Below are 19,118 nucleotides of genomic sequence, written 5' to 3' on the forward strand. Positions count from 1 at the left end.
CATCCATCCATCCATCCATCCATCCATCCTGCATTAGACGTCCATCTGTCCATCCATCCATCATCCATCCTCCATCCATCCCTCCATCCATCCTGTATTAAACATCCATCCATCCATCCATCCTCCCAGTATTACACATATTCATCCATCCTTCCATCCATCTTTTACTCTCACCAAACCCTCATCTCTGTTTTAGATGCTGGGAATGTGGGGCTAAGTCAGATGTGGCACTGACCTTGAGACGTCTAGCCCGGAAAACACAGATGAGGGCCCTGGCCAAGGGCCAATGTGGTGTCATGGGCACATTGGCTGTCTAAATTGGAAACCTGACCCCGTTGCTCCCCTGTATGGAATCAATTCATGGCTCACACCGTGCTCAAGGTCCAGCCCAGGATCCTTGGGTGGGCAATCAGGGCTCTGCCTCCACTCCAGCCACACGGAACTCGTCTCTCCCCACAGGGGCCATGCTCTTCCGGATCTCAGCTTCTTGCAAGTCACCTTCTCCAGAAACCCTCCAGAGTCCGGAGATGGGTGCTGTGGCTCACGCCTGTAATCCTAGCACTTTGGGAGGCTGAGACAGAAGGATCACGAGGTCAGGAGATCAAGACCATCCTGGTTAACACGGTGAAACCTCGTCTCTACTAAAAATACAAAAAAATTAGCCGGGCGTGGTGGCGGGCGCCTGTAGTCCCAGCTACTCTGGAGGCTGAGGCGGGAGAATGGCATGAACCCGGGAGGTGGAGCTTGCAGTGAGCCGAGGTTGCACCACAGCACTCCAGCCTGGCAGGCGACAGAGCAAGACTCCCTCAAAAAAAAAAAAAAGAACAGAGAGAGAGAGAGAGAGAGAGAGGAGAGAGAGAGAGAGAGAGTCTGGCTGGAGTCCTTGCTTCCCAGAGAAAAGAAAGAGGCCCCGGGGCACCCGTGAGTCCACCATGGGCCTGGCAGAGGGAGGTGTGGTGGGCTCCTCCCCTACACTCTGCACTTCAAGGAGACCTGGGCAGGACACATGGATGCCTGCCCCAACGCCCCGTTCAATTAGGGACTGGTCCTGCTTACGGCCACCCCACAGTCAGCTCCTCTGAGCCCTCTCTGGGAACTGTGGGACTGGCAGAGGGAGGTGGTCTGGCAATGGGATCTGGCCCCTGGCTTGTCCTGCTGGGCCATACCCTAAGCTCTGCCTGGCACAGGCCTATAGGGTCAGGACATAGAACATTGATTGATTGCCCATGTGCGCTGGGCACTGTACTTGTTTTTAGGTTAATCGTTTGTTTTTTTTCTTTTTTTGAGACGGAGTTTTGCTCTTGTTGCCCAGGCTGGAGTGCAGTGGTGCCATCTCAGCTCACTGCAACCTCTGCCTCCCAGGTTCAAGCGATTCTCCTGCCTCAGACTCCCAGATAGCTGTGATTACAGGCATGTTCCACCATGCCCAGCTAATCTTGTATTTTTAGTAGAGACTGGTCTCTACTAAAGACCATGTTGGTCAGGCTGGTCTTGAACTCCCGACCTCAGGTGATCTGCCTGCCTGGGCTTCCCAAAGTGCTGGGATTACAGGCGTGAGCCACCGCGCCCAGCCAGGTTAATCATTTCTGAGTTAACTCATTCCCCCGTCGGAAGAACCCCATGGGGTGTGGACTCATGATTACTATGCCAGGGCTGGGGACATTGACACTTCTACCTGCGGTCACACACAAACATACACCACACACAACACACACCACACACAAACACCCCCCCCACATCACACACACGCACACACACTACACACAACACATACACAGCACACAAACTTACAGCACACACACACCACAAACACACCACACAAACACAACAAACAACACACAACACACACATACAACACACATATGCACACACACCCCACACACAACACACAAACATACAACACACACCACACAAACACACCACACAAGCAACACACACCACACACAACACACACAACACAGAAACACACAGTACACACAGGTAAGAAGTAGCTGAGTTCCATGGAGCCCAAAGGTGACCATCTGGGGCCCCAGGTTGTCCTGACTTTGGAGACATCAGGCGTTGGTGGGTCTCTGTGCTGGCTGGGAACCAGAGAGGCTTGCACTCCCAGCAGAAGCACAGGCTCCACCTCCCCTCACTCAATCACCCCCTACCCACAATAGGCGTGGGGGCCCTTGGGCCTGGATCCTGGCCACCCTCACGTTCGAGATGATCAGAGCCATGATCCCATACAGGGGGACAGTGGACCTGCCTGCCTGTGGTCACACAGACCTCAGAGGCCTGGGACCAGCCTTCAGAGCCCCAGCTGGATGGAGGCTCAGGCACAGCCGCCCTGTTGCCCTGGGGATTCCTGCTGCCTGTGTGTGGTGTGTGTGTGGTGTGGTATGGGTGCATGGTGTATGAATGTGGCATGCGTGTGTTGTGTTGTGTGTGTGGTGTTCATGTGTTGTGTATTGTGTGTGTGTTGTGTTGTGTGTGTATTTGCATAGTGTATGTGTGGTGTGTCTATATGGTGTGTGTGTGTGTGTGTGTGTTGTGTGTGGTGTGTTATGTGTGTTGTGTGTGTGGTGTGTTTATATGTTATGTCTAATGTGTGTGATGTGTTATGTTTGTTATGTGAGTTGTGTGTTTTCTGTGTTTGTGATGTGTGTGGTGTGTAGTGTGTGGTGTGTAGTGTGTGTGCATTGTGTGTGCATGGTGTGTTGTGTGTATCGCATTGCATGTGTGTATTGTGTGTGTTGTGTGTATGGTGTGTTTTGTGTTGTGTGTGGTGTGTATTGTATTGTTTGTGTGTGCTGTGTGTGGTGTATGTGTTGTGTGGTGGCTCTGTGGTATGTGTTGTGTTGTTTGTGTGTTGTGTGTTGGTGTGTGTTGTGTGTTGGGTATGTATTGTGTTGTGTATGTGTTGTGTGCCTGTTGTGTGGTGGCTGTGTGGTGTGTGTTTGTGTGTGTGGTGTGGTGTGTGTGTGTTGTGTCTAATATGTGGTGTGTGTTGTGTTGTGTGTGTGGCGTGGTATGTGTTGTGTTTTGTGTGTTGTGTGTTGTGTGGCATGCGTCTGGTGTGTGTTGTGCTTGCCTGTGGTGTGTTGTGTGTATTGTGTTTTGTATGTGTTGTGTGTATTGTGTGTGTGTGTCATGTGGTGGCTGTGTGTTGGGGGTTGTGTTTGGTGTTGTGTGTGTGTGCTCTGTGTGTAGTGTGCGGTGTGTTGTGTTGTGTGTTGTGTTTGTGTGATCTGTGTGGAGTGCGTTGTGTTTGTGTGGTTTCTGATGTGTGCTATGTGTGTGGTATGTGTGGTGCTTGTGGTGTGTGTGTGTTGTGTGGTGTATGTTTCTGTGTTGTGTGTGTTATGTGTTGTGTGTGTGGTGTGTGTTGTGTTTGTGCGTGGTGTGTGATCTATGTGTTGGGTATGCTGTGTGCTGTGTTTCTGTGTTATGTGTGTTGTTGTGTGTTGTGTGGTGTATGCTTCTGTGTTATGTGTGGTGTGTGTTGTGTTTGTGTGTGTTGTATGTGTGTTGTGTATGTGTCGTGTGTGTTGTGTGTGGGGTATGTTTGTGTATTGTGTATTGTGTTTGTTGTGTGTGCATGTGTGTGGTGTGTTGTGTGTGTTGTTTATTGTGGTGTGTCTGTATGGTGTTTGTGTTGTGTGTTGTGTTTTTTGTGTGTTGTGTGTGGTGTGGTGTATGTGTGATGTGTGTGTTGTGTGTGCATGGTGTGTGGTGCGTGTGGTGTGTGTTGTTTGTGTGTGGTGTGTGTGGTGTATGTTATGTTTGTGTGTTGTGTGTGTTGTTTGTGGTTTGTGTTGTGTGTGTGTGTGTTGTGTGTGGTGTGTGTATACTTGTGTGTGGTGTGTGGGGTGTGTGTTGTGTGTGTGTGTGTGGTGTGTGTGGTGTGTGTGTGTGTGTTGGTGTGTGTTGTGTTTTGTGTGTTGTGTGATATGTGTGGTGTGTGTGCGTGTGTGTGGTTGTGTGTGGTGTGTTTGTGTGTGGTGTGTGTTGTTTCTGTGTGCTGTATGTTTGTGTGTTGTGTGATGTGTTTGTGTATGGTGTGTGTGGTGTGTATGGCCATGTGTGTGGTTTGTATGGTGTGTGTTTTTGTGTGTTGTGTGGTGCGTTTTTGTGTGTGTGTGTGTTGTGTTGTGTGCGCGCGCGTGTGTTGTGTGTGGTGTGTGTGGTGTATGTTTGTGTGTTGTGTGGTGGCTCTGTGGTATGTGTTGTGTTGTTTGTGTGTTGTGTGTGGTGTGTGTGTGTGTTGTGTTGTGTGTGTGTTGTGTTGTGTGTGGTGTGTGTGCGTGTGTGTGGTTGTGTGTGGTGTGTGTTGTGTGTGTGTGTGTGTGTGTGTGTGTTGTGTCTAATATGTGGTGTGTGTTGTGTTGTGTGTGTGGCGTGGTATGTGTTGTGTTTTGTGTGTTGTGTGTTGTGTGTGCATGTGTGTGGTGTGTGTTGTGTTTGTGTGTGGTGTGTTGTGTGTATTGTGTTTTGTATGTGTTGTGTGTATTGTGTGTGTGTGTCATGTGGTGGCTGTGTGTTGGGGGTTGTGTTTGGTGTTGTGTGTGTGTGTGCTCTGTGTGTAGTGTGCGGTGTGTTGTGTTGTGTGTTGTGTTTGTGTGATCTGTGTGGAGTGCGTTGTGTTTGTGTGGTTTCTGATGTGTGCTATGTGTGTGGTATGTGTGGTGCTTGTGGTGTGTGTGTGTGTGTGTGTGGTGTGTTTGTGTGTTGTGTGTGTGTTGTGTGTTGTGTGTGTGTGGTGTGTGTTGTGTTTGTGCGTGGTGTGTGATCTATGTGTTGGGTATGCTGTGTGCTGTGTTTCTGTGTTATGTGTGTTGTTGTGTGTTGTGTGGTGTATGCTTCTGTGTTATGTGTGGTGTGTGTTGTGTTTGTGTGTGTTGTATGTGTGTTGTGTATGTGTCGTGTGTGTTGTGTGTGGGGTATGTTTGTGTATTGTGTATTGTGTTTGTTGTGTGTGCATGTGTGTGGTGTGTGTGTGTGTTGTTTATTGTGGTGTGTCTGTATGGTGTTTGTGTGTGTGTTGTGTTTTTGTGTGTTGTGTGTGGTGTGGTGTATGTGTGATGTGTGTGTTGTGTGTGCATGGTGTGTGGTGCGTGTGGTGTGTGTTGTTTGTGTGTGGTGTGTGTGGTGTATGTTATGTTTGTGTGTGGTGTGTGTGTTGTTTGTGGTTTGTGTTGTGTGTGTTTGTGTGTGGTGTGTGTATACTTGTGTGTGGTGTGTGGGGTGTGTGTTTGTGTGTGGTGTATGTGGTGTGCGTGGTGTGTGCGTGTGTGTTAGGTGTGTGGTGTATTTGTGTGTTGTGTGATATGTGTGGTGTGTGTGCGTGTGTGTGGTTGTGTGTGGTGTGTTTGTGTGTGGTGTGTGTTGTTTCTGTGTGCTGTATGTTTGTGTGTTGTGTGATGTGTTTGTGTATGGTGTGTGTGGTGTGTATGGCCATGTGTGTGGTTTGTATGGTGTGTGTTTTTGTGTGTTGTGTGGTGCGTTTTTGTGTGTTGTGTGTTGTGTTGTGTGCGCGCGCGTGTGTTGTGTGTGTGCTGTTGTGCGTGTGCGTGTGTTGTGTGTGGTGTATGTTGTTTGTGTGTGGTGTGTTTGTGTGTTGTGTGTGGTGTGGTGTATGTGTGCTGTGCGCGCGTGGGCTGTGAGCGCCTCCCACCCCACATTTCCCCAACCTTAGAGTCAAAGATCCTCGGAGACCACCCGGAGAAACGGGACCCGGTGGTGGGAGCGACTCGCTGGGGTCGCCAGCAGCCGGGACCCCGCTCAGTCCCGCCCTTCCCCGCGCGCCGCCTCTCCCCGCGGCCGGCAGGGGGCAGCACCACGCCGCGGTCCCTCTGCGCTCCGAGGCGCGGCTCCGCCTCCCGCTCTCCCGGGGAAACCGAGGCACTGAGACGCAGCCGAGGCGACGAACGCACCCGGGCATCCCGCCCGCCCACCGTAACCCCCTCCTCTCCCGGATGAACCCCGCCGGGCCAGTCCCAGAGCCGTCCCCACCTCGGGCCGGAAGCAGATCCGGCGGCGGTCGGCGCGGCCGGGTCGGGGGTCGAGCGCCCAGACCCGCAGCGGGGAGGTCGCCGGTGCAGCTCTTGTGGTTCCAGCTCCGCCACAGCCCGACAGCTCCTGGCGATCCGCCCCATTAACGGGCGCCGAGACCGAGGCTGGCGGCAGTGGGGACAGGAGTCCCGGGCTCCGGGAGGGGATGGGGTTCCTGACCGCCTCGTGGCCCCGGCGTGGCTCCGCCGCCCGCCACCTCCAGGCCCTGCGTGCCTGAGTCCGAGAGCCCTCAGTGCCGCCGCCGGGTGGCAGCATCCGCCCGCGCCGGAGCTGCGCCCGCGCCCGTCACTGGCTGCGAGAGCCAGGCCAGACTCTCCTGCTCCCCGTGTCCAGCTTCCAGGCCGTGAAATGCGGGTGGCTGCCCTACAGTGCGGCTCTGGGGAGCAAGGGTCACCCAGGGGGTGGAGCTGCTATTGCCATTTCACTTATTCCTGTGCCTCGGTTCCCCTGTCTGTGCTGATCGCCAACGTACGCCCTTCATCTGGGAACCCTCCCCATCGGCGCACGGGGCTCGGCGGCACCGGGGACCTCAGATCCGGGGGCCCAGGAATGACCTGCATCGGGGTCGTGGCAAAGGTTCAGGGATTTGGAGGGATTAAGAAGGGATCAGAGGCAGGGGGTCTGGGGGGACTACCGAGGGGCAGAGGAGGCAGGCTCTGAGCTCGAGGTCCCTACCCAGGCTTGGCCAGGTGGGAGAGGGCAGCCGGATGCACACACAGACTCTCCCCTTGGTGTCCTCAGTCCCTTCTGGTCCTCGGGGACTGAGCTCTTCCCTGTTCCGTCTGCCTGCAGCACCAGGAGCCATCCAGGGCAAATAAATCACAGAGCAGGCGGGGAGCCTGGCCTGGACAGCGATCTAGTCGTGGGTCTGAGTCCTGCCCCCTGAGGGAAGACCAGGCTTGGCGCAGCAGGGTCTGCGGGACTCTGGCGCTCGTTCGCCCCGGGCTGAATCAGGCTAGATGGGCTCTGGGTGTGCGAGGCACCGAGTCAATCTGACTTCGGGCTCTCCTCAGGGAATCTGAACACAGCTAGGGGCTGCAGAGGAGGCCACGAAAACCGTGGCGCAGGGGCAGGGATTCTAGGGGCCAGTAGCCTCCCCCAGTGCCCGGGAAGCCCCTCAACCTCCTTCCACAGGCCTCCATCACGGTGCTTGGCCAATGGGTTCTGCAGGAGGTCACGCATGCCATCTCCCTGCATGTGGCCAGGCTAGCCTGTCTGTCATCTTTCAGGTCCCAAAGCTGGACTAGCGCAGGTGGCAGCGGTGCTGGGACCTGGGGTGGTGGGAATCTCCCATTGAGGTTTGCTGGAGTGGCAGCGTTGCCTGGACTAAGAGTATGGCCCCAGAGTATCCCATTGATGCAGATAATTTTTGGGGGTCGGGGAAGTGCACTCGGAGAGGCAATGGGAGTGGGTGGTCTCTCCCTCCCTCACCGGAAACTGGAAGCCAAGTGGCCACTGCGACCTGTACCGGTCGTTTCCCGCCCCCACCTGTACCCCCGCCCCTACCCCCGCGCGCGCGCGGAGGAGCGCAGGTGTCTCTCCCGAGCCGCACCCTCCCCACACCCCCAGCACCCGTCGCCTCAGCCCGCTTCCCCCGCCCAGTCCCCGGAGGGCAATCGGAAGGGAGCTGGCCTGGGGAGGGGGGCCCAGGGGGTAGATGCGTTTGTGTGTCACGGGGGAGGGAGGAGAAAAGGGAGGGGAGAGCCAGGGAGCGAGGGAGAGAGAGCGCTGCGAGCGAGGAGGGCGGGCGGGAGGCGGATCCTCCTACCTGGGGCGCGCTCGCTCGCTCGCGGCTCGCTTGCCGGGGCCGCGAGTCACCTGGGGAGGCCGACAAGTGCGGACACATTGGCCGCCGCGGCGCTCGGCGAGGCGCGCACGGCCTCAGGCGGCTGCGCCCAGTGGAGGCTGCACCCGCCCGCCAGCCGCGCCCGGGCCCCCGGCCCGCGCTTGCAGAGGCCCACGGTCGCTCAACCCGGATTCGAGGTCGCGGCCCCCAGCCTGGGTCATCTCCCCGGGTGCACGCGGCGGCGGCGGCATCCCGGGCTCACCATGGTGGCAGCGCGCGCCGAGTGCCCGCGCGTCGCCGGCCGCCCGAGACGCAGCGCCGGCTGAGCGCGCTCTGCCCGCAGCCCCCTGGCCCCTGCCCGGCCCTGCCGGGCCCGCGCGTCCCCTCCGGCCGCCGCTGTCTATGGCGCAGCCCCCCTCCCTGGATCATGCACAGAAACTTTCGCAAGTGGATTTTCTACGTGTTTCTCTGCTTTGGCGTCCTGTACGTGAAGCTCGGGTGAGTATCCCGTGGGCGGGGGCGGCAGCCGGGGGCCAAGACAGCACGAAGGGGCTGCCTCCAGTGCGTCCCCGCGGGGACGTGGGGACGGGAGGGGGCCACGGCAGTTCTCTGGGCACCGGGCCTGGCCCGGGTGTCAGACCCTCGCCCCACGCCAGCAGAGACGCAGCCCAGCCCCCTGAGCTCCGGAGGGGCGCTGAGCCCAGCGCGGGAGGAGAGAGAGCGGGGCGCGCGGGCGGCCCGGCCGGGCTCGCGGGTAGCGGCGAGCGTGCCCGGCGCGTACTTTCACCTGTTTGGGCTCCAGGCCCCGGGGGTGGGACGCGCCTTCCCTCCCCCGGGCTGCGCTGGGCGCCGAGCCCGGGCCGAGCGCTCGCTGCCTGGAGGGTGCGCCGGGGCGGGGTCGGGGGGCGTCCGGCGTCTGGGGAGGCCCGGGAGGGCGGGGGGGCGCGCACCCGGCCGCGAGCGCGCAGGCCGGGGCACCCGCCGCGGCCCTTCGTCTCTATCCATCACCCAGACGTGTTGAAATTACCTTGACAACTCGTCCGGCTGGCTCGGGATGGGCCGTGGGGCCTGTCGGGCCGCCTCGGGCTCGGTCCGGGGCCCGCGCCCCGCCCGCCCGGGGCCCTGGGCCCTGGGCCCGGCCCCCTCTCGCCGCGCTCCCCCTGGCGCGGCCCGGCGGGCGGGCGCCCGGCGAGCCGCGCTAGCTGCTCTCTGCGGTAGCTGCTCCGAGTCGTATTTCCACATTCCTGAACCCAGCCGAGTCCTTACCTGTTGAGCCGCGATCTCCTTTAGACAGAATCTGTCTCGGCCTCGCTCGAAGTGGGGGTGGAGAAACGGCATGACGGAGAGGGGGTGCGGTGCACCTCGCCCGGGGCGCCCACCGCCGGTTGCGGGCCCCGGGCTTCTCGCACCTGCGGGGACCCGCGCCCCGCCGCGCCCTGCGCGCCTACTGTGCGCCGCCCGCTGCCCCGAGGCAAGCCACGTCCAGGCCACGGGCAAGGCAGTGAACAGACCCGCGGGAAGGGCAGGTCCCGGTACCACTGCGGGGAGACGCGGGCTACCAGGCGGAGAGGTGGAAGAAGGCGCTGGGAATCGTCTCTCCGTCACCCTCCATCCCATCTCTACTCCGCCATTTCACAGGTGGAGAAACTGAGGCCCAAGGCCTGCAGAGACTAAAGCCAGTGGCCTCAGAGGCAGGAATGGAAGCCCCCGTCCTAGCCTGAGCCCTGCAGGTCTGGGCTGGCGTGCCTGCGGCTGCCGGTAGCCGGTAGCCCCGGTTATCATAGGTCTGTGGGGAGGCTATGTCCCAGGGTGTTTGTTTATGAAGGTGAGGGGTGCGGGGCATTGAGCCTGCTGGGCTGGGGGTGGAGTGGGCAGGCTGCTCTTTTCCTGTATCTTCAGCAGTCCTGCAATGACTCCCGCTGGGCCCCTCAAAGTGATGGCATCCCTTAATGAGGCTTTGTCCCTGCAGCCTGATTCTCAGCGCTGAGGCCTTCCCCCTCCTGGCACCGCTAGGGTTAGGCGCTTTTACTCTCTCAGCTTCAAGGATTAGGAAACTGGGCACAGGACTTAAGTCACTGTCCTCAGGATTCAGTGACAGAGCTGGAACTGCAGTTGCTTGTGGCCCCCGCCCCCGCAGGCCGCTTTTCCTAGTGTCCATTCTTCTGAATCAGTCATCAGAAAGCAGCCCTTCCTCCCATGAGTGAGCGGGTGGGAAGAGCTCTAGGAACCCCCTTAGGCGGCAGCAGGAGCCGAGGGTCCACCCCAGCCCCGCTCCTGGGGCTGCCTCCAGGGCTTGAGGTTTGTGTGCCCTTCCCAAGCCTCCTGGTCCCTTCTGTAAACAGGGATTGCAGCTCTGGCCATCCTGAACAGGATGGTGGCCAGTGTCTGAGAGAGGTCTGAGTGAGCAAGACCCCACCGGGCCTCCCTGTAGCCCAGCCTGAGCCCCAGGCACCTGTGTCAGCCTCCCTCTGGGAGTGGGGGTAAGAGCCAGGCAGTGGCTGAGCTTCCTTCTGTGTGGCCCTGGCTCTGCCCTCAGGTCCCACCCAGGACCCCTGGAGGGGAAACTCCTCCCCCTGGTGTGCCAATCTAAATCGCACACTCCTCACCTCCAAGATCTCCAAAATGTGACCTCCCAACACCCTGTGGAATGGCAAGCAGGAAAGCCAGAGATCTACCCAGGGATCTGCTAAGGGAAGGAGAGCCAGTCCCTCCCTCGAGGCTCAGCCCCTGCTCATCAGGATTGGAGAGAAGGGCCCTGCTTTCTTGGCGAGCCATCTTGGCTACACGCAGTGGTCGAAGGGGGAAGCTGGGTCCAGGTGTATCCTAAGGGGTTAAATGACCTGGAAGCCCATTACATTAAGGAGGAGGTTTGGGAGTCTGGGACCAATGGGCTGTCTGTTCTGTCCTCTTGTCAATCCTAGCCTGTGGCCTTGAGTGAACCTTTTAACCTCTCAGCCTCCCTTTCTTCATCCAAAATATGGGGTCACAACACCCCCTTCACTTCATGCTGCCCGTGTTAGTCCTGGGGGCCTTTGCCCTGCGGGTGGTGGAGATAAGTGTCCCAAGAAACACCTGTAGACACCAGGAGACTCTTTCTTATTGTTAATGACTATGATGTCACCGGGACTGACACCCTGGGGACTTCTCCAGATGGTGTATTCCAGGGCATCTGCATCTCAGGAGTTGGGATTTTCAGGGTCACAAAGTTCTGACCAAAGATCAGAGGTTGTATATGCATGGGGGGATATTCCAGGATCACTCCCCTGCATGCTGCCTGTGTTTCATTACACGGGGGACCACCTGGGCAAGTGCAGCCATCACACACATGTGCCCCTAAGCCTGGTGCAACTCACAGGTACAACCTCTGGAGGAATCCAGTACCAGCAGGAACCAGAACTCAGCCCTCACAATCCCCTTAGGGGTCACGGCCCTAAGAACAGATGCACCTGGGATTTGGAGCAATTTGAAAACCTGATGGCTTCAGGGAGTCACAGTTCCTCACCCAGGGCCCTTTTTGGACTGAGTGGCCTTCAGCTCCAGCCCTGGAGGAGGCCAAAGCAGAACTCAGAGGAGCCCGTCTGAAGTCTGGACACCCTCTGCTCACTGGAACTGGAGTCACTGCAGTTCTAGGACAAGCCCTGTTGCAAGCCTATCCCTGCCTTTGGGGCCAGAAGCAGAGGGGCCCGAGAGCCCTGAACTGGAAGGGATGAAGGTGGAGGAAGTGACTGCTTTCTCCTGGGCGATGAGCCTCCACACCAGGTCTAGAAGTTAGAAAATCCTCTTCCTCAGGACAACGGGCCAGACCACCCAGCCCTCCCTTGTCTTGCCATCTTCCTGCTTTGCACTGTGATTCAGATGTAGAGGGATGGTCAAGTGGAACCAGGATTGGCTAACAACAGGAGGTGGGACACTAGACCTGTGTTTCTGGGCTTAAAAATAAATAAATAAATAAATAAATAAAACGAACTCTAAGAGGGAGAACGTCCTTGTAGGTCTACTTCTCCCCAAACCCGTGCCCGCCAACCGGGATGGGGAAGCCAGAGTGGGGACGCCTCTGTGTGAGGAGAGCAGCACCTGCCGGCCATGCCTTTCCACTGGCGGCCTCTCCAAAGAAGTGCCCAGGCAGGGTCCTGCAGTCTCAGCATCAGCTCAAGGCTGGGCTTGGTTAACCATGGCAGTGCCTGTGTGCGACCCACAGCCAGCCTCACTAAACCCAGGGCACACGGGGGCAGAGGCTCAGGACACTCAGTGCATCTGTGCACACACACCTGTCCTCACAGACCGCCCATGCTCCTGCAGGCACACACAGGCACATGCAGGTACATGCATGCACACACGCTCATACGTTGCTGAGCACAGCCCCCAAACACAAGCCTCCGCGCAGTTCCCCAGCGGAGTCGCCCCCAGGTGCACCTTCCGGAGCCAGGCCAGAGCTGTGTGGCTTCCTAAAGATGGGGGTGCGGGTGTCCCGGCCAAGGCAACTTGGGCAAGCCCTGGAGGCGGCTCCCACCGCACGCTCGGGTCAGCCTCCCCTTTAAAAAAACCCGCCGGGGGAGGAGGCGGATGTAGGGACGGCCCGTCCAATGGCAGCTGCGCGCCTCGGGAGACTTGGAGACGTGAGCCAGTGCGAGCGACAGAGCCGGTTCGCACCGACAGACGGACGGAGGTCCAGACTGCAGACAAGGCGCGCCCGCTGCCCCCGGCCGGGTCCCCGCCCCGCACTCCAGCCCCAGCTCCCGCCGCTGCCCCAGATCCAGCGCCATGCGCGGCCCTGGCGGCGGGGCACGGGCGACAACTGCGCCCGGGTCCACGAGACCCAGCCCCTAGCGCCTGGCGCCGCCGCCCTGCATCGGGGAGCTCCGCGGGGACCCCGGCCTCAGCTGGCCCAGGCGCCCTGCCCGCGGAGCCTGCCCAGCCCCGCCAGGCGCGCCGGCCCACCATGCTCCTACTGTCGCCGCGCAGCGCGCTCGTCTCCGTCTATTGCCCGCAGATCTTTCTCCTCCTGTCCAGCGGCAGCTACCTGTGAGTGCCGCGGGCGGCGTGCGGGGTGGGCGGGTGGGCTCCCCTCGGGCCTCCAGCGCTGGAACAGGGCGGGCAGGGAACGCGGCAGCGAGGCCCCTGGGCGGGGCACCGGGTGACCATCGCGCGCGGGAGCCGGGGGACTTTAGGTCGCCTCGCCAGCCTAAGCTGCCGAGGTGGAGCACTTGGCGGCCAGCGACGTCAGTGAGAAGTCCTGGCTCTCGGGTCAAAGAAAGGATGGCCTGAGAGCGGCTCGACTGCCGGAGTAGAGCAGGCTGTGCACGCCCAGCGCGAGGGCTCGCGGGCACGCAGGCGGCGCCGAGATTCCCTGCGCGTCCCAACAGAGTCCTGGACCAGTGGAGGACCCCTCCCCATATTAGCCCACGCGGCGCGCAAGACCGTGCGACACTTGGGATAGCCGCACGCACACACCCGCTCCCTCGTGCAAACACCGGCACGCACGTGCACGCCGCACTCCACCGGACAGCGCCCGGACTGCACCCCGAAGTCGCTGCGGCTTCTCGCGCCTTCGTGCCGCACTGGGTGACCTGATCCCTGCCCCTGCCGAGTCCTCACCTAGGGGCGAGGTGGACGCGCATTGCGCGCTGGTGGCCGCGTTCGCCCAGGTATCTCAGAGCCCAGTGGCCGAGAGAGAGCACGAAGCGTGGGTCCTCCTGTGTGCGTCCAGCGGGGCAGAGCCCACTGGGCTCTGAGAAGCTCCGGGCAGGGCCGAGTCCAGCCCAGTGAGCCCGGGGGGGCGCAGTGGTGGCTTCGCTCGATTCCTAATGGGACTCATATGCTCTGGCCTCTGACTCAAAAAGAAGTTTGATTTATGGAACCGCCGTTTGGGGGAATTTAAGCTGGATGCTACTGATTAAACCTCAGTGCCTGCTCTCCCTCCCCTTCTCTTCCCTTCCCCCTCCCCCTCCTTTACACGCGGGCCACGTCCGGGGTCGTCTGACGCGGCCAGAGGGGGCAGCCGCTGCCTTCCCGCTCGCTGCGCTACCCCTTCCCCCCATGCGGTCGCAGTCCTAATACAGCGCCGCGCTCCCACCCTCATTTAATAAAGACGCAGCCAATTTCTCCTCTTGCTCCTAGGAAATTACTATCCTACCAGTTTTCCTTCTATAAATAGTCGCGCATCTTGAAACAAAAGTTCGCAACCGCAGCCAGATGCTGCGAGGCCCGCGGTTTCCCGGGCTGTGGGACATAATTACAAGGTCCCGGCACAGAGAGCGCTCCAGGCCCGGCGGGCAGCCCCGGCTGCGGAGGCATCGCCTGAGGGGGGCGGGGTAGCAGGGCGCATGCGGGTGGGGACCGCCTGAGCAGTGGGGACCCAGGCTATCAAAGTGCCAGGGGTCCTGGGTCCTGCTTCTGGTGTCCTTCCCAGGAACTGCATCAACCAGTGGGCCTTGGAATTTCAGCCTCTGGCGGTTGGAGGCCAGGAAGCCTCCCCCTCCCCAGAATCCTGGCATTTCAGCCTTAAGCCTTGCTGGAGAATTGGCAGCTCCGGTGCTTGGGAAATCATTTTTGGAGCCGGCTGGCTGAGGTTCGGTGTTCATGAAGAGGTGTCCGGGGTGGGAAACCAGGAGTCCTGAGGAGGTGGGGGCGAGGGAAGGGGGGATTGGAGGGTTGGGGTAAGGGTCGGAGTGAGGGAGTTGCACAGGGGCCCCGGAAGCCTGGTGGGAGTTGATGCCAAGGCAGCAGTGAGGGGCCTCTGGGGTAAGGTGGTGCCCAGTGTACCTCTGCAGACCCCAGGTTTATCTCAGGGCTGTCCTCCTCATCTGGGCCTGCAATGACTACAGCCGCCAGGCTTGTTCCTGGAGTGTGCACTGCCAGCTGTGTTGGCAGAAATTCTCCTAAGGAAACAGCTTTTCCAGACATCCCTGGGCCAGTGCTGGGGTCCAGCCTGGGTCGTGGGGGACAGGAAGGCAGGCTGCATCCCTGACTTGCCCTCAGCAGCTCCTGTACCACAGGGAGGAAAACGCTGAGCCAGCCTTCCCCAAGCAGAGAGGAACCCAGACGTGTTCCAGGAGCGAGGGGGGCGGGTCTCAGGTTTCCCCTGCCCCGTTTGTTTGGTGGGCACAAGGCTGACCATAGGTGGGATTAGGGCCTGCGCAGTCCAATTTGAATGAAAGCGTGCAAAGTGAGAAGACCTTGGTTTCAGTGTTTCTGACCCAATGGCTGCACTTGGGGGAGGCAGCCAGCAGGCAAGTCCTTGGAGAGCTGTGAGAGGTGGGGGTCAGTGTCAGCCCACCCTCAGCACTGCAGGCACGCTTGATGGCGTTGGCCTTTGGATCTGAGGATGCCTAGGCTAGGAGGGTTGATGGGTGGAGGCTTCATTCTGCTCCAGAGAACTTTCAGGAACTTTCCAGATCCCATTGCTGGGATCCCAGACACTGGCCGACAGCTGATCCTCCTCCTTTCATCTGGGCTGCTCCCCTAGCTCCCTGTCCTGGGCTGTGGTCTGTGCACGCCAAATCCCAGACGCATGCCTGGGCCCCTGCCGCTGATCAGGTTGGACGGGTGTGTTGGCCTGGAAGCGCCCTGCGCCCCTGCTACAATGCTGACTTGCAGTGGTGCTAGGCGGCTCTGGCCAGCCCTCGCCTTCTCTGTGCAGAGCTCTGTTGTCAGTGCAGGAGCTCCCAGGGCCAGCGGGGATCAGTCAGGGCCCAAGGGAGGGCAGGTGGGGGACCGCAGGCCAAGAGGAAGGCTTGTGGTGCTGGGTCAGCTGGAATGGGGGCCTGGCTGAGGCCTTGACCGGGACCAGGCTCAGCTTCTGTCCCAGGCAGGTCTCTTCCGGTCTCAGCCTTCCTCTCCCAGATGTGGGGGTTGGCTCTGACGACCCCCCCAGGTCTTCCGGTAGGAGCCTCTCATGGTGACCGCCCGCTCTGGGGAGCCAAGTGAGTCATGGGTGACGGGGCGGTTACTCACCGACCACCTGGCTGTGGTAGGGTGGGGGGGCGCTTACCGCTGCCCTGCCAGGCCAGGCCTCTTCCCGGCTTTGTCAGCGGTGCCAGCCACAGTCCCAGAAGTGCTGTGGCCATGACCCTCGGGGGGAGGAGATGAACCAGGCCCACTCCCATGGTACCATGGCCTGTGTGGGGACAGGATGTGCCCCTTGGCTCAGGCGTGTTAAGGTTGCCCTTGGGGGAGGGGCAACTCCCAGCCTAGAGGGTCTGCATCTATCCAGGTCTGGGAGGGGCTCTGCTATGTGCCCTGAGCGGGTCCATGGGCCTCTCTGGGCCTCAGTCTCCTCATGGGTCACTTGGGATGGTGATCCCTCCCCCAAGGCTCAGACCAGGTCATGTGTAGTTGGAACTTGAAAGTGTAGAACGTTCCATAGAAGGAGTACATATGGAATTCGAGCTGGGAAATCTGATGAGATCTCAACTGGGGACCCTCCACTGGAGTGGACAAGTGGAGCCCCCCTAATCACAGGAAACTCCCCAGAACTCATCATCATGTGGATGAGACCCACCAACCATTGGCTAAAGGGGAGAATGTGCATCGTGGACCATCTGTCTGCGGAGGGAGGACAGGAGGTCCTGGGATGGCGCTGGGTGCCACAGTTGTGCACAGAGGCCTGTAGGATAATGTGCCATTTTCTAACATGATTTCCCTTGAGTCTTCGTGAAGCCAAGGAGCATGATAGTGACTCAGATCTGGGTCCTCATCCTGACTCCACAGGGCCCTCACTGCCTGGCTGTGTCCCCAGGCCCAGCTCTTCCCTCTCCAGTGCAGATGATGGGAGCACAAACCTCACTGGGTGGCTGTGGGAAGCTCTAGCTTGATGCCTGGTGCGGTCAGTTCACGGGAGACAGGCCATTCTCAGCTATCAGGAATAGGGAGGTTGGCCACAGGCAGCACAGAGGGAGGCCCAGTGGCTGTGTTCATTCAGGAAGGAGTGATGCCCCCTAGGGCATCTCAGAGGGCTTCCCAGAGGAGATGACTCTCAGACAGGGTTTTGAAGAATGGATAGGAGTTGGCCAGACTAAACAGGCACATGAAAGGGACCCCTGGACGAGAGAATAATACTGTCAAACACATTCACCAGAGCTTCCACTCCAGGGAGCCTCAGAGCATCTTGCTGAGGTGGATCCATGGGATGCCAGGATCCAGAGAAGAGGCTGTTTCCCAAGGTCACCTTGGAGCCCAGGGGTTCAGCCTTCCTAGTTCCAGCTCCTCATGTGGCACCAGCACTGCTTCCGAAGGGAAGTTCCCCCTATGCAGTCCCACAGGGAGAGGAATCGGGATCTCCCAGGGCCTCAGGCTCCAGCCAGTGGTTGGAGGTGCTGATGGGAGGCGAGGTGATGATCATGAAGTTGCTGATTTTTGAGGCGCCAACAGCACATTATTGTTCCCTCATTCATACACTTCTGTGAGCTTCTCTGGGGACAATGGCCAGGCACGTCACACTCCCGCCCCTTCCCCTCCCACCCACCTGGAGCCTTGAGTCACCCTGGCAGGGCAGGTGGATGCCTGTGGGGAACCCAGGGACCCTGCTTGGGTGTGGACCAAGGCTCTGTTCTCGGAGCACCCTGACAGACTCTGGGGTGTGGTGGTGTTGGATGAGGTAGAGGGCTCAGTTGTGGGTGTCCAGGCCATCAGCCCAGGGCCAGGGAGCGGAGCCCCTGGAACTGAGAGCCACATGCAGCAGAAGCTCGAGCCCTCACTGCTCACACCGCTCCCTGTCATCCTGGGCAGTGGAGCGGCTGTAGCAGGCTCCTAAGGCTGCCGCCCTACACGGCCCTGGGTCCATCTCAGATGGGGCTCAGCTCCCCTCCCAAAGGGACAGGAGGCCGGGCGCCCTCCCTTGTCAGATGAAACTCCGGCCCAGGGCTCCTTCAGCCTGATGAAAGGGTCATTGTGTAGTGCGGGCCGCCCGCTGGCCAAGGACAAAACCACCGTTTGTCCTCCGTCCCTGGCGCGGGGCTGGGGGCCTCACCTCAGGCTGGCCGGCAGGGTGGGGGTGGGTACAGGTGCGCTCCCTCCTCCCTTCCTTGTCTTCCCACTCAGCCTGCCTGGGGCCCCTCCCCCATCCCTGCCCCTCACCCAGGGCGTTCTCGTCCTCTGAAGGTGGGTCCTGAGGCTTGGGTCAGTTCCGCTGTTGGCAGAGAGGCAGTGAGTTCTCCAGCCCCAGAGGCATACAAGCAGATGCAGTAGGAGTGAGGGCCGGGGATGCTGGGAAGGGTCCCTGCCTGGGCAGAGAAGCAGTGCTCACAGTTTCTCTGTGCAAGCAGCCAGTGGAGTGGTTGGCCTTTCCACCGAGGCCATCCCACAGTCTCAGTGGTAGAGTGGCAGGTGAGGCCTGGCACAGGGCCATCAACACTTCCTCCATCTCCAGGCTGGAGCAGGCGGCAGGGGCTGCCACGAGGCTGGGTCTGAGGCTGTGTGCAGACGACACTAATGTCCTGCTCCCCCATGCGGCCTTTGCAGATTTAGTATGTGAAGCCTGCAGGTGCCCGGAGCTGGGCCTGGGAGGAAGTCACCCCACCCGCCCAGCAGCTCACTGGGTGTCAGCAGTAACGGAGAAGAGCCTGAGTGAGCATGCCCTGGAGTCCCACCCCATGACCCCTGAGGGCCTCCATCGCTTTCTGGAACCCTCCTGCACTGTGATCGCTGCTCCAACCCTTCCGTACCCAGTTGGGGCTTTGAATGGACCAGGCCCCCTGGAGGGAGGGAGCCCGGCCACAAGGACTGGTGGCGTCTCAGCTGGCCTCCGCGCAGTGGGTATTGCTGTGGCCAGGGTGAGGAGGTGTCCAGAGCTGAGACTTAGGCCTGTGCAGTCCCAAGTGGTGAGACAGATGGCAAAGCCCCTTCCAATGGGAAGTCCTCCAGAATGCACTGCCTGCCCTGCAGACCCCTGCTTAGGGAACACAGGATGAGGCATTCCCACTTCTGGAGGACTTGGGTTCCCCAAGAAGGCCCTCCCTGGCGGGACTGACGTGTGCACAGTGCCCAGGGTCTGCTTTGGGATCCGTGTCCCCCTTGGGCTCCCAGAGAAGGGGAGCTAGGAGAGGCCTGTCTGCCGTGCTAGGTGGTGGAGTGAGGAAGACAAGGTCAGGGTGCAGAGTCACTTGCCCAGGTCAAGCAGCTGAGCCCAGATTTGAGCCTGGGGCCTCCTGGCTATCGGGTCCATGCCACTTGTCACGGTGTCTTAGCAAGGTGAGTTTTCAGCCTTAGGTGAGCTCTGTCCCATTTCCTGCCTGACCTCTCCAGGCAGAAACCAATGCCTCCAGTTGCTTAGAACTGT

At 59.7% G+C, this 19,118-nt stretch overlaps 1 protein-coding gene across 1 annotated transcript in view; it reads left to right on the forward strand.

The window, feature by feature from the left end:
• Positions 1 to 7,881: 7,881 nt before the first annotated feature.
• Positions 7,882 to 19,118, forward strand: part of WNT7B (Wnt family member 7B) — a 56,548-nt gene continuing 45,311 nt past the window's right edge. Inside the window, exon 1 of the mRNA XM_033233606.1 lies at positions 7,882 to 8,341. Within this exon, the coding sequence (XP_033089497.1) occupies positions 8,271 to 8,341 (71 nt within the window). The 5' untranslated portion in view covers positions 7,882 to 8,270. The remainder of the gene's footprint in view (positions 8,342 to 19,118) is intronic.

This window comes from Trachypithecus francoisi, unplaced genomic scaffold (genome assembly GCF_009764315.1).
Source record: "Trachypithecus francoisi isolate TF-2019V2 unplaced genomic scaffold, Tfra_2.0 Lachesis_group14, whole genome shotgun sequence".
NCBI lineage: Eukaryota > Metazoa > Chordata > Mammalia > Primates > Cercopithecidae > Trachypithecus > Trachypithecus francoisi.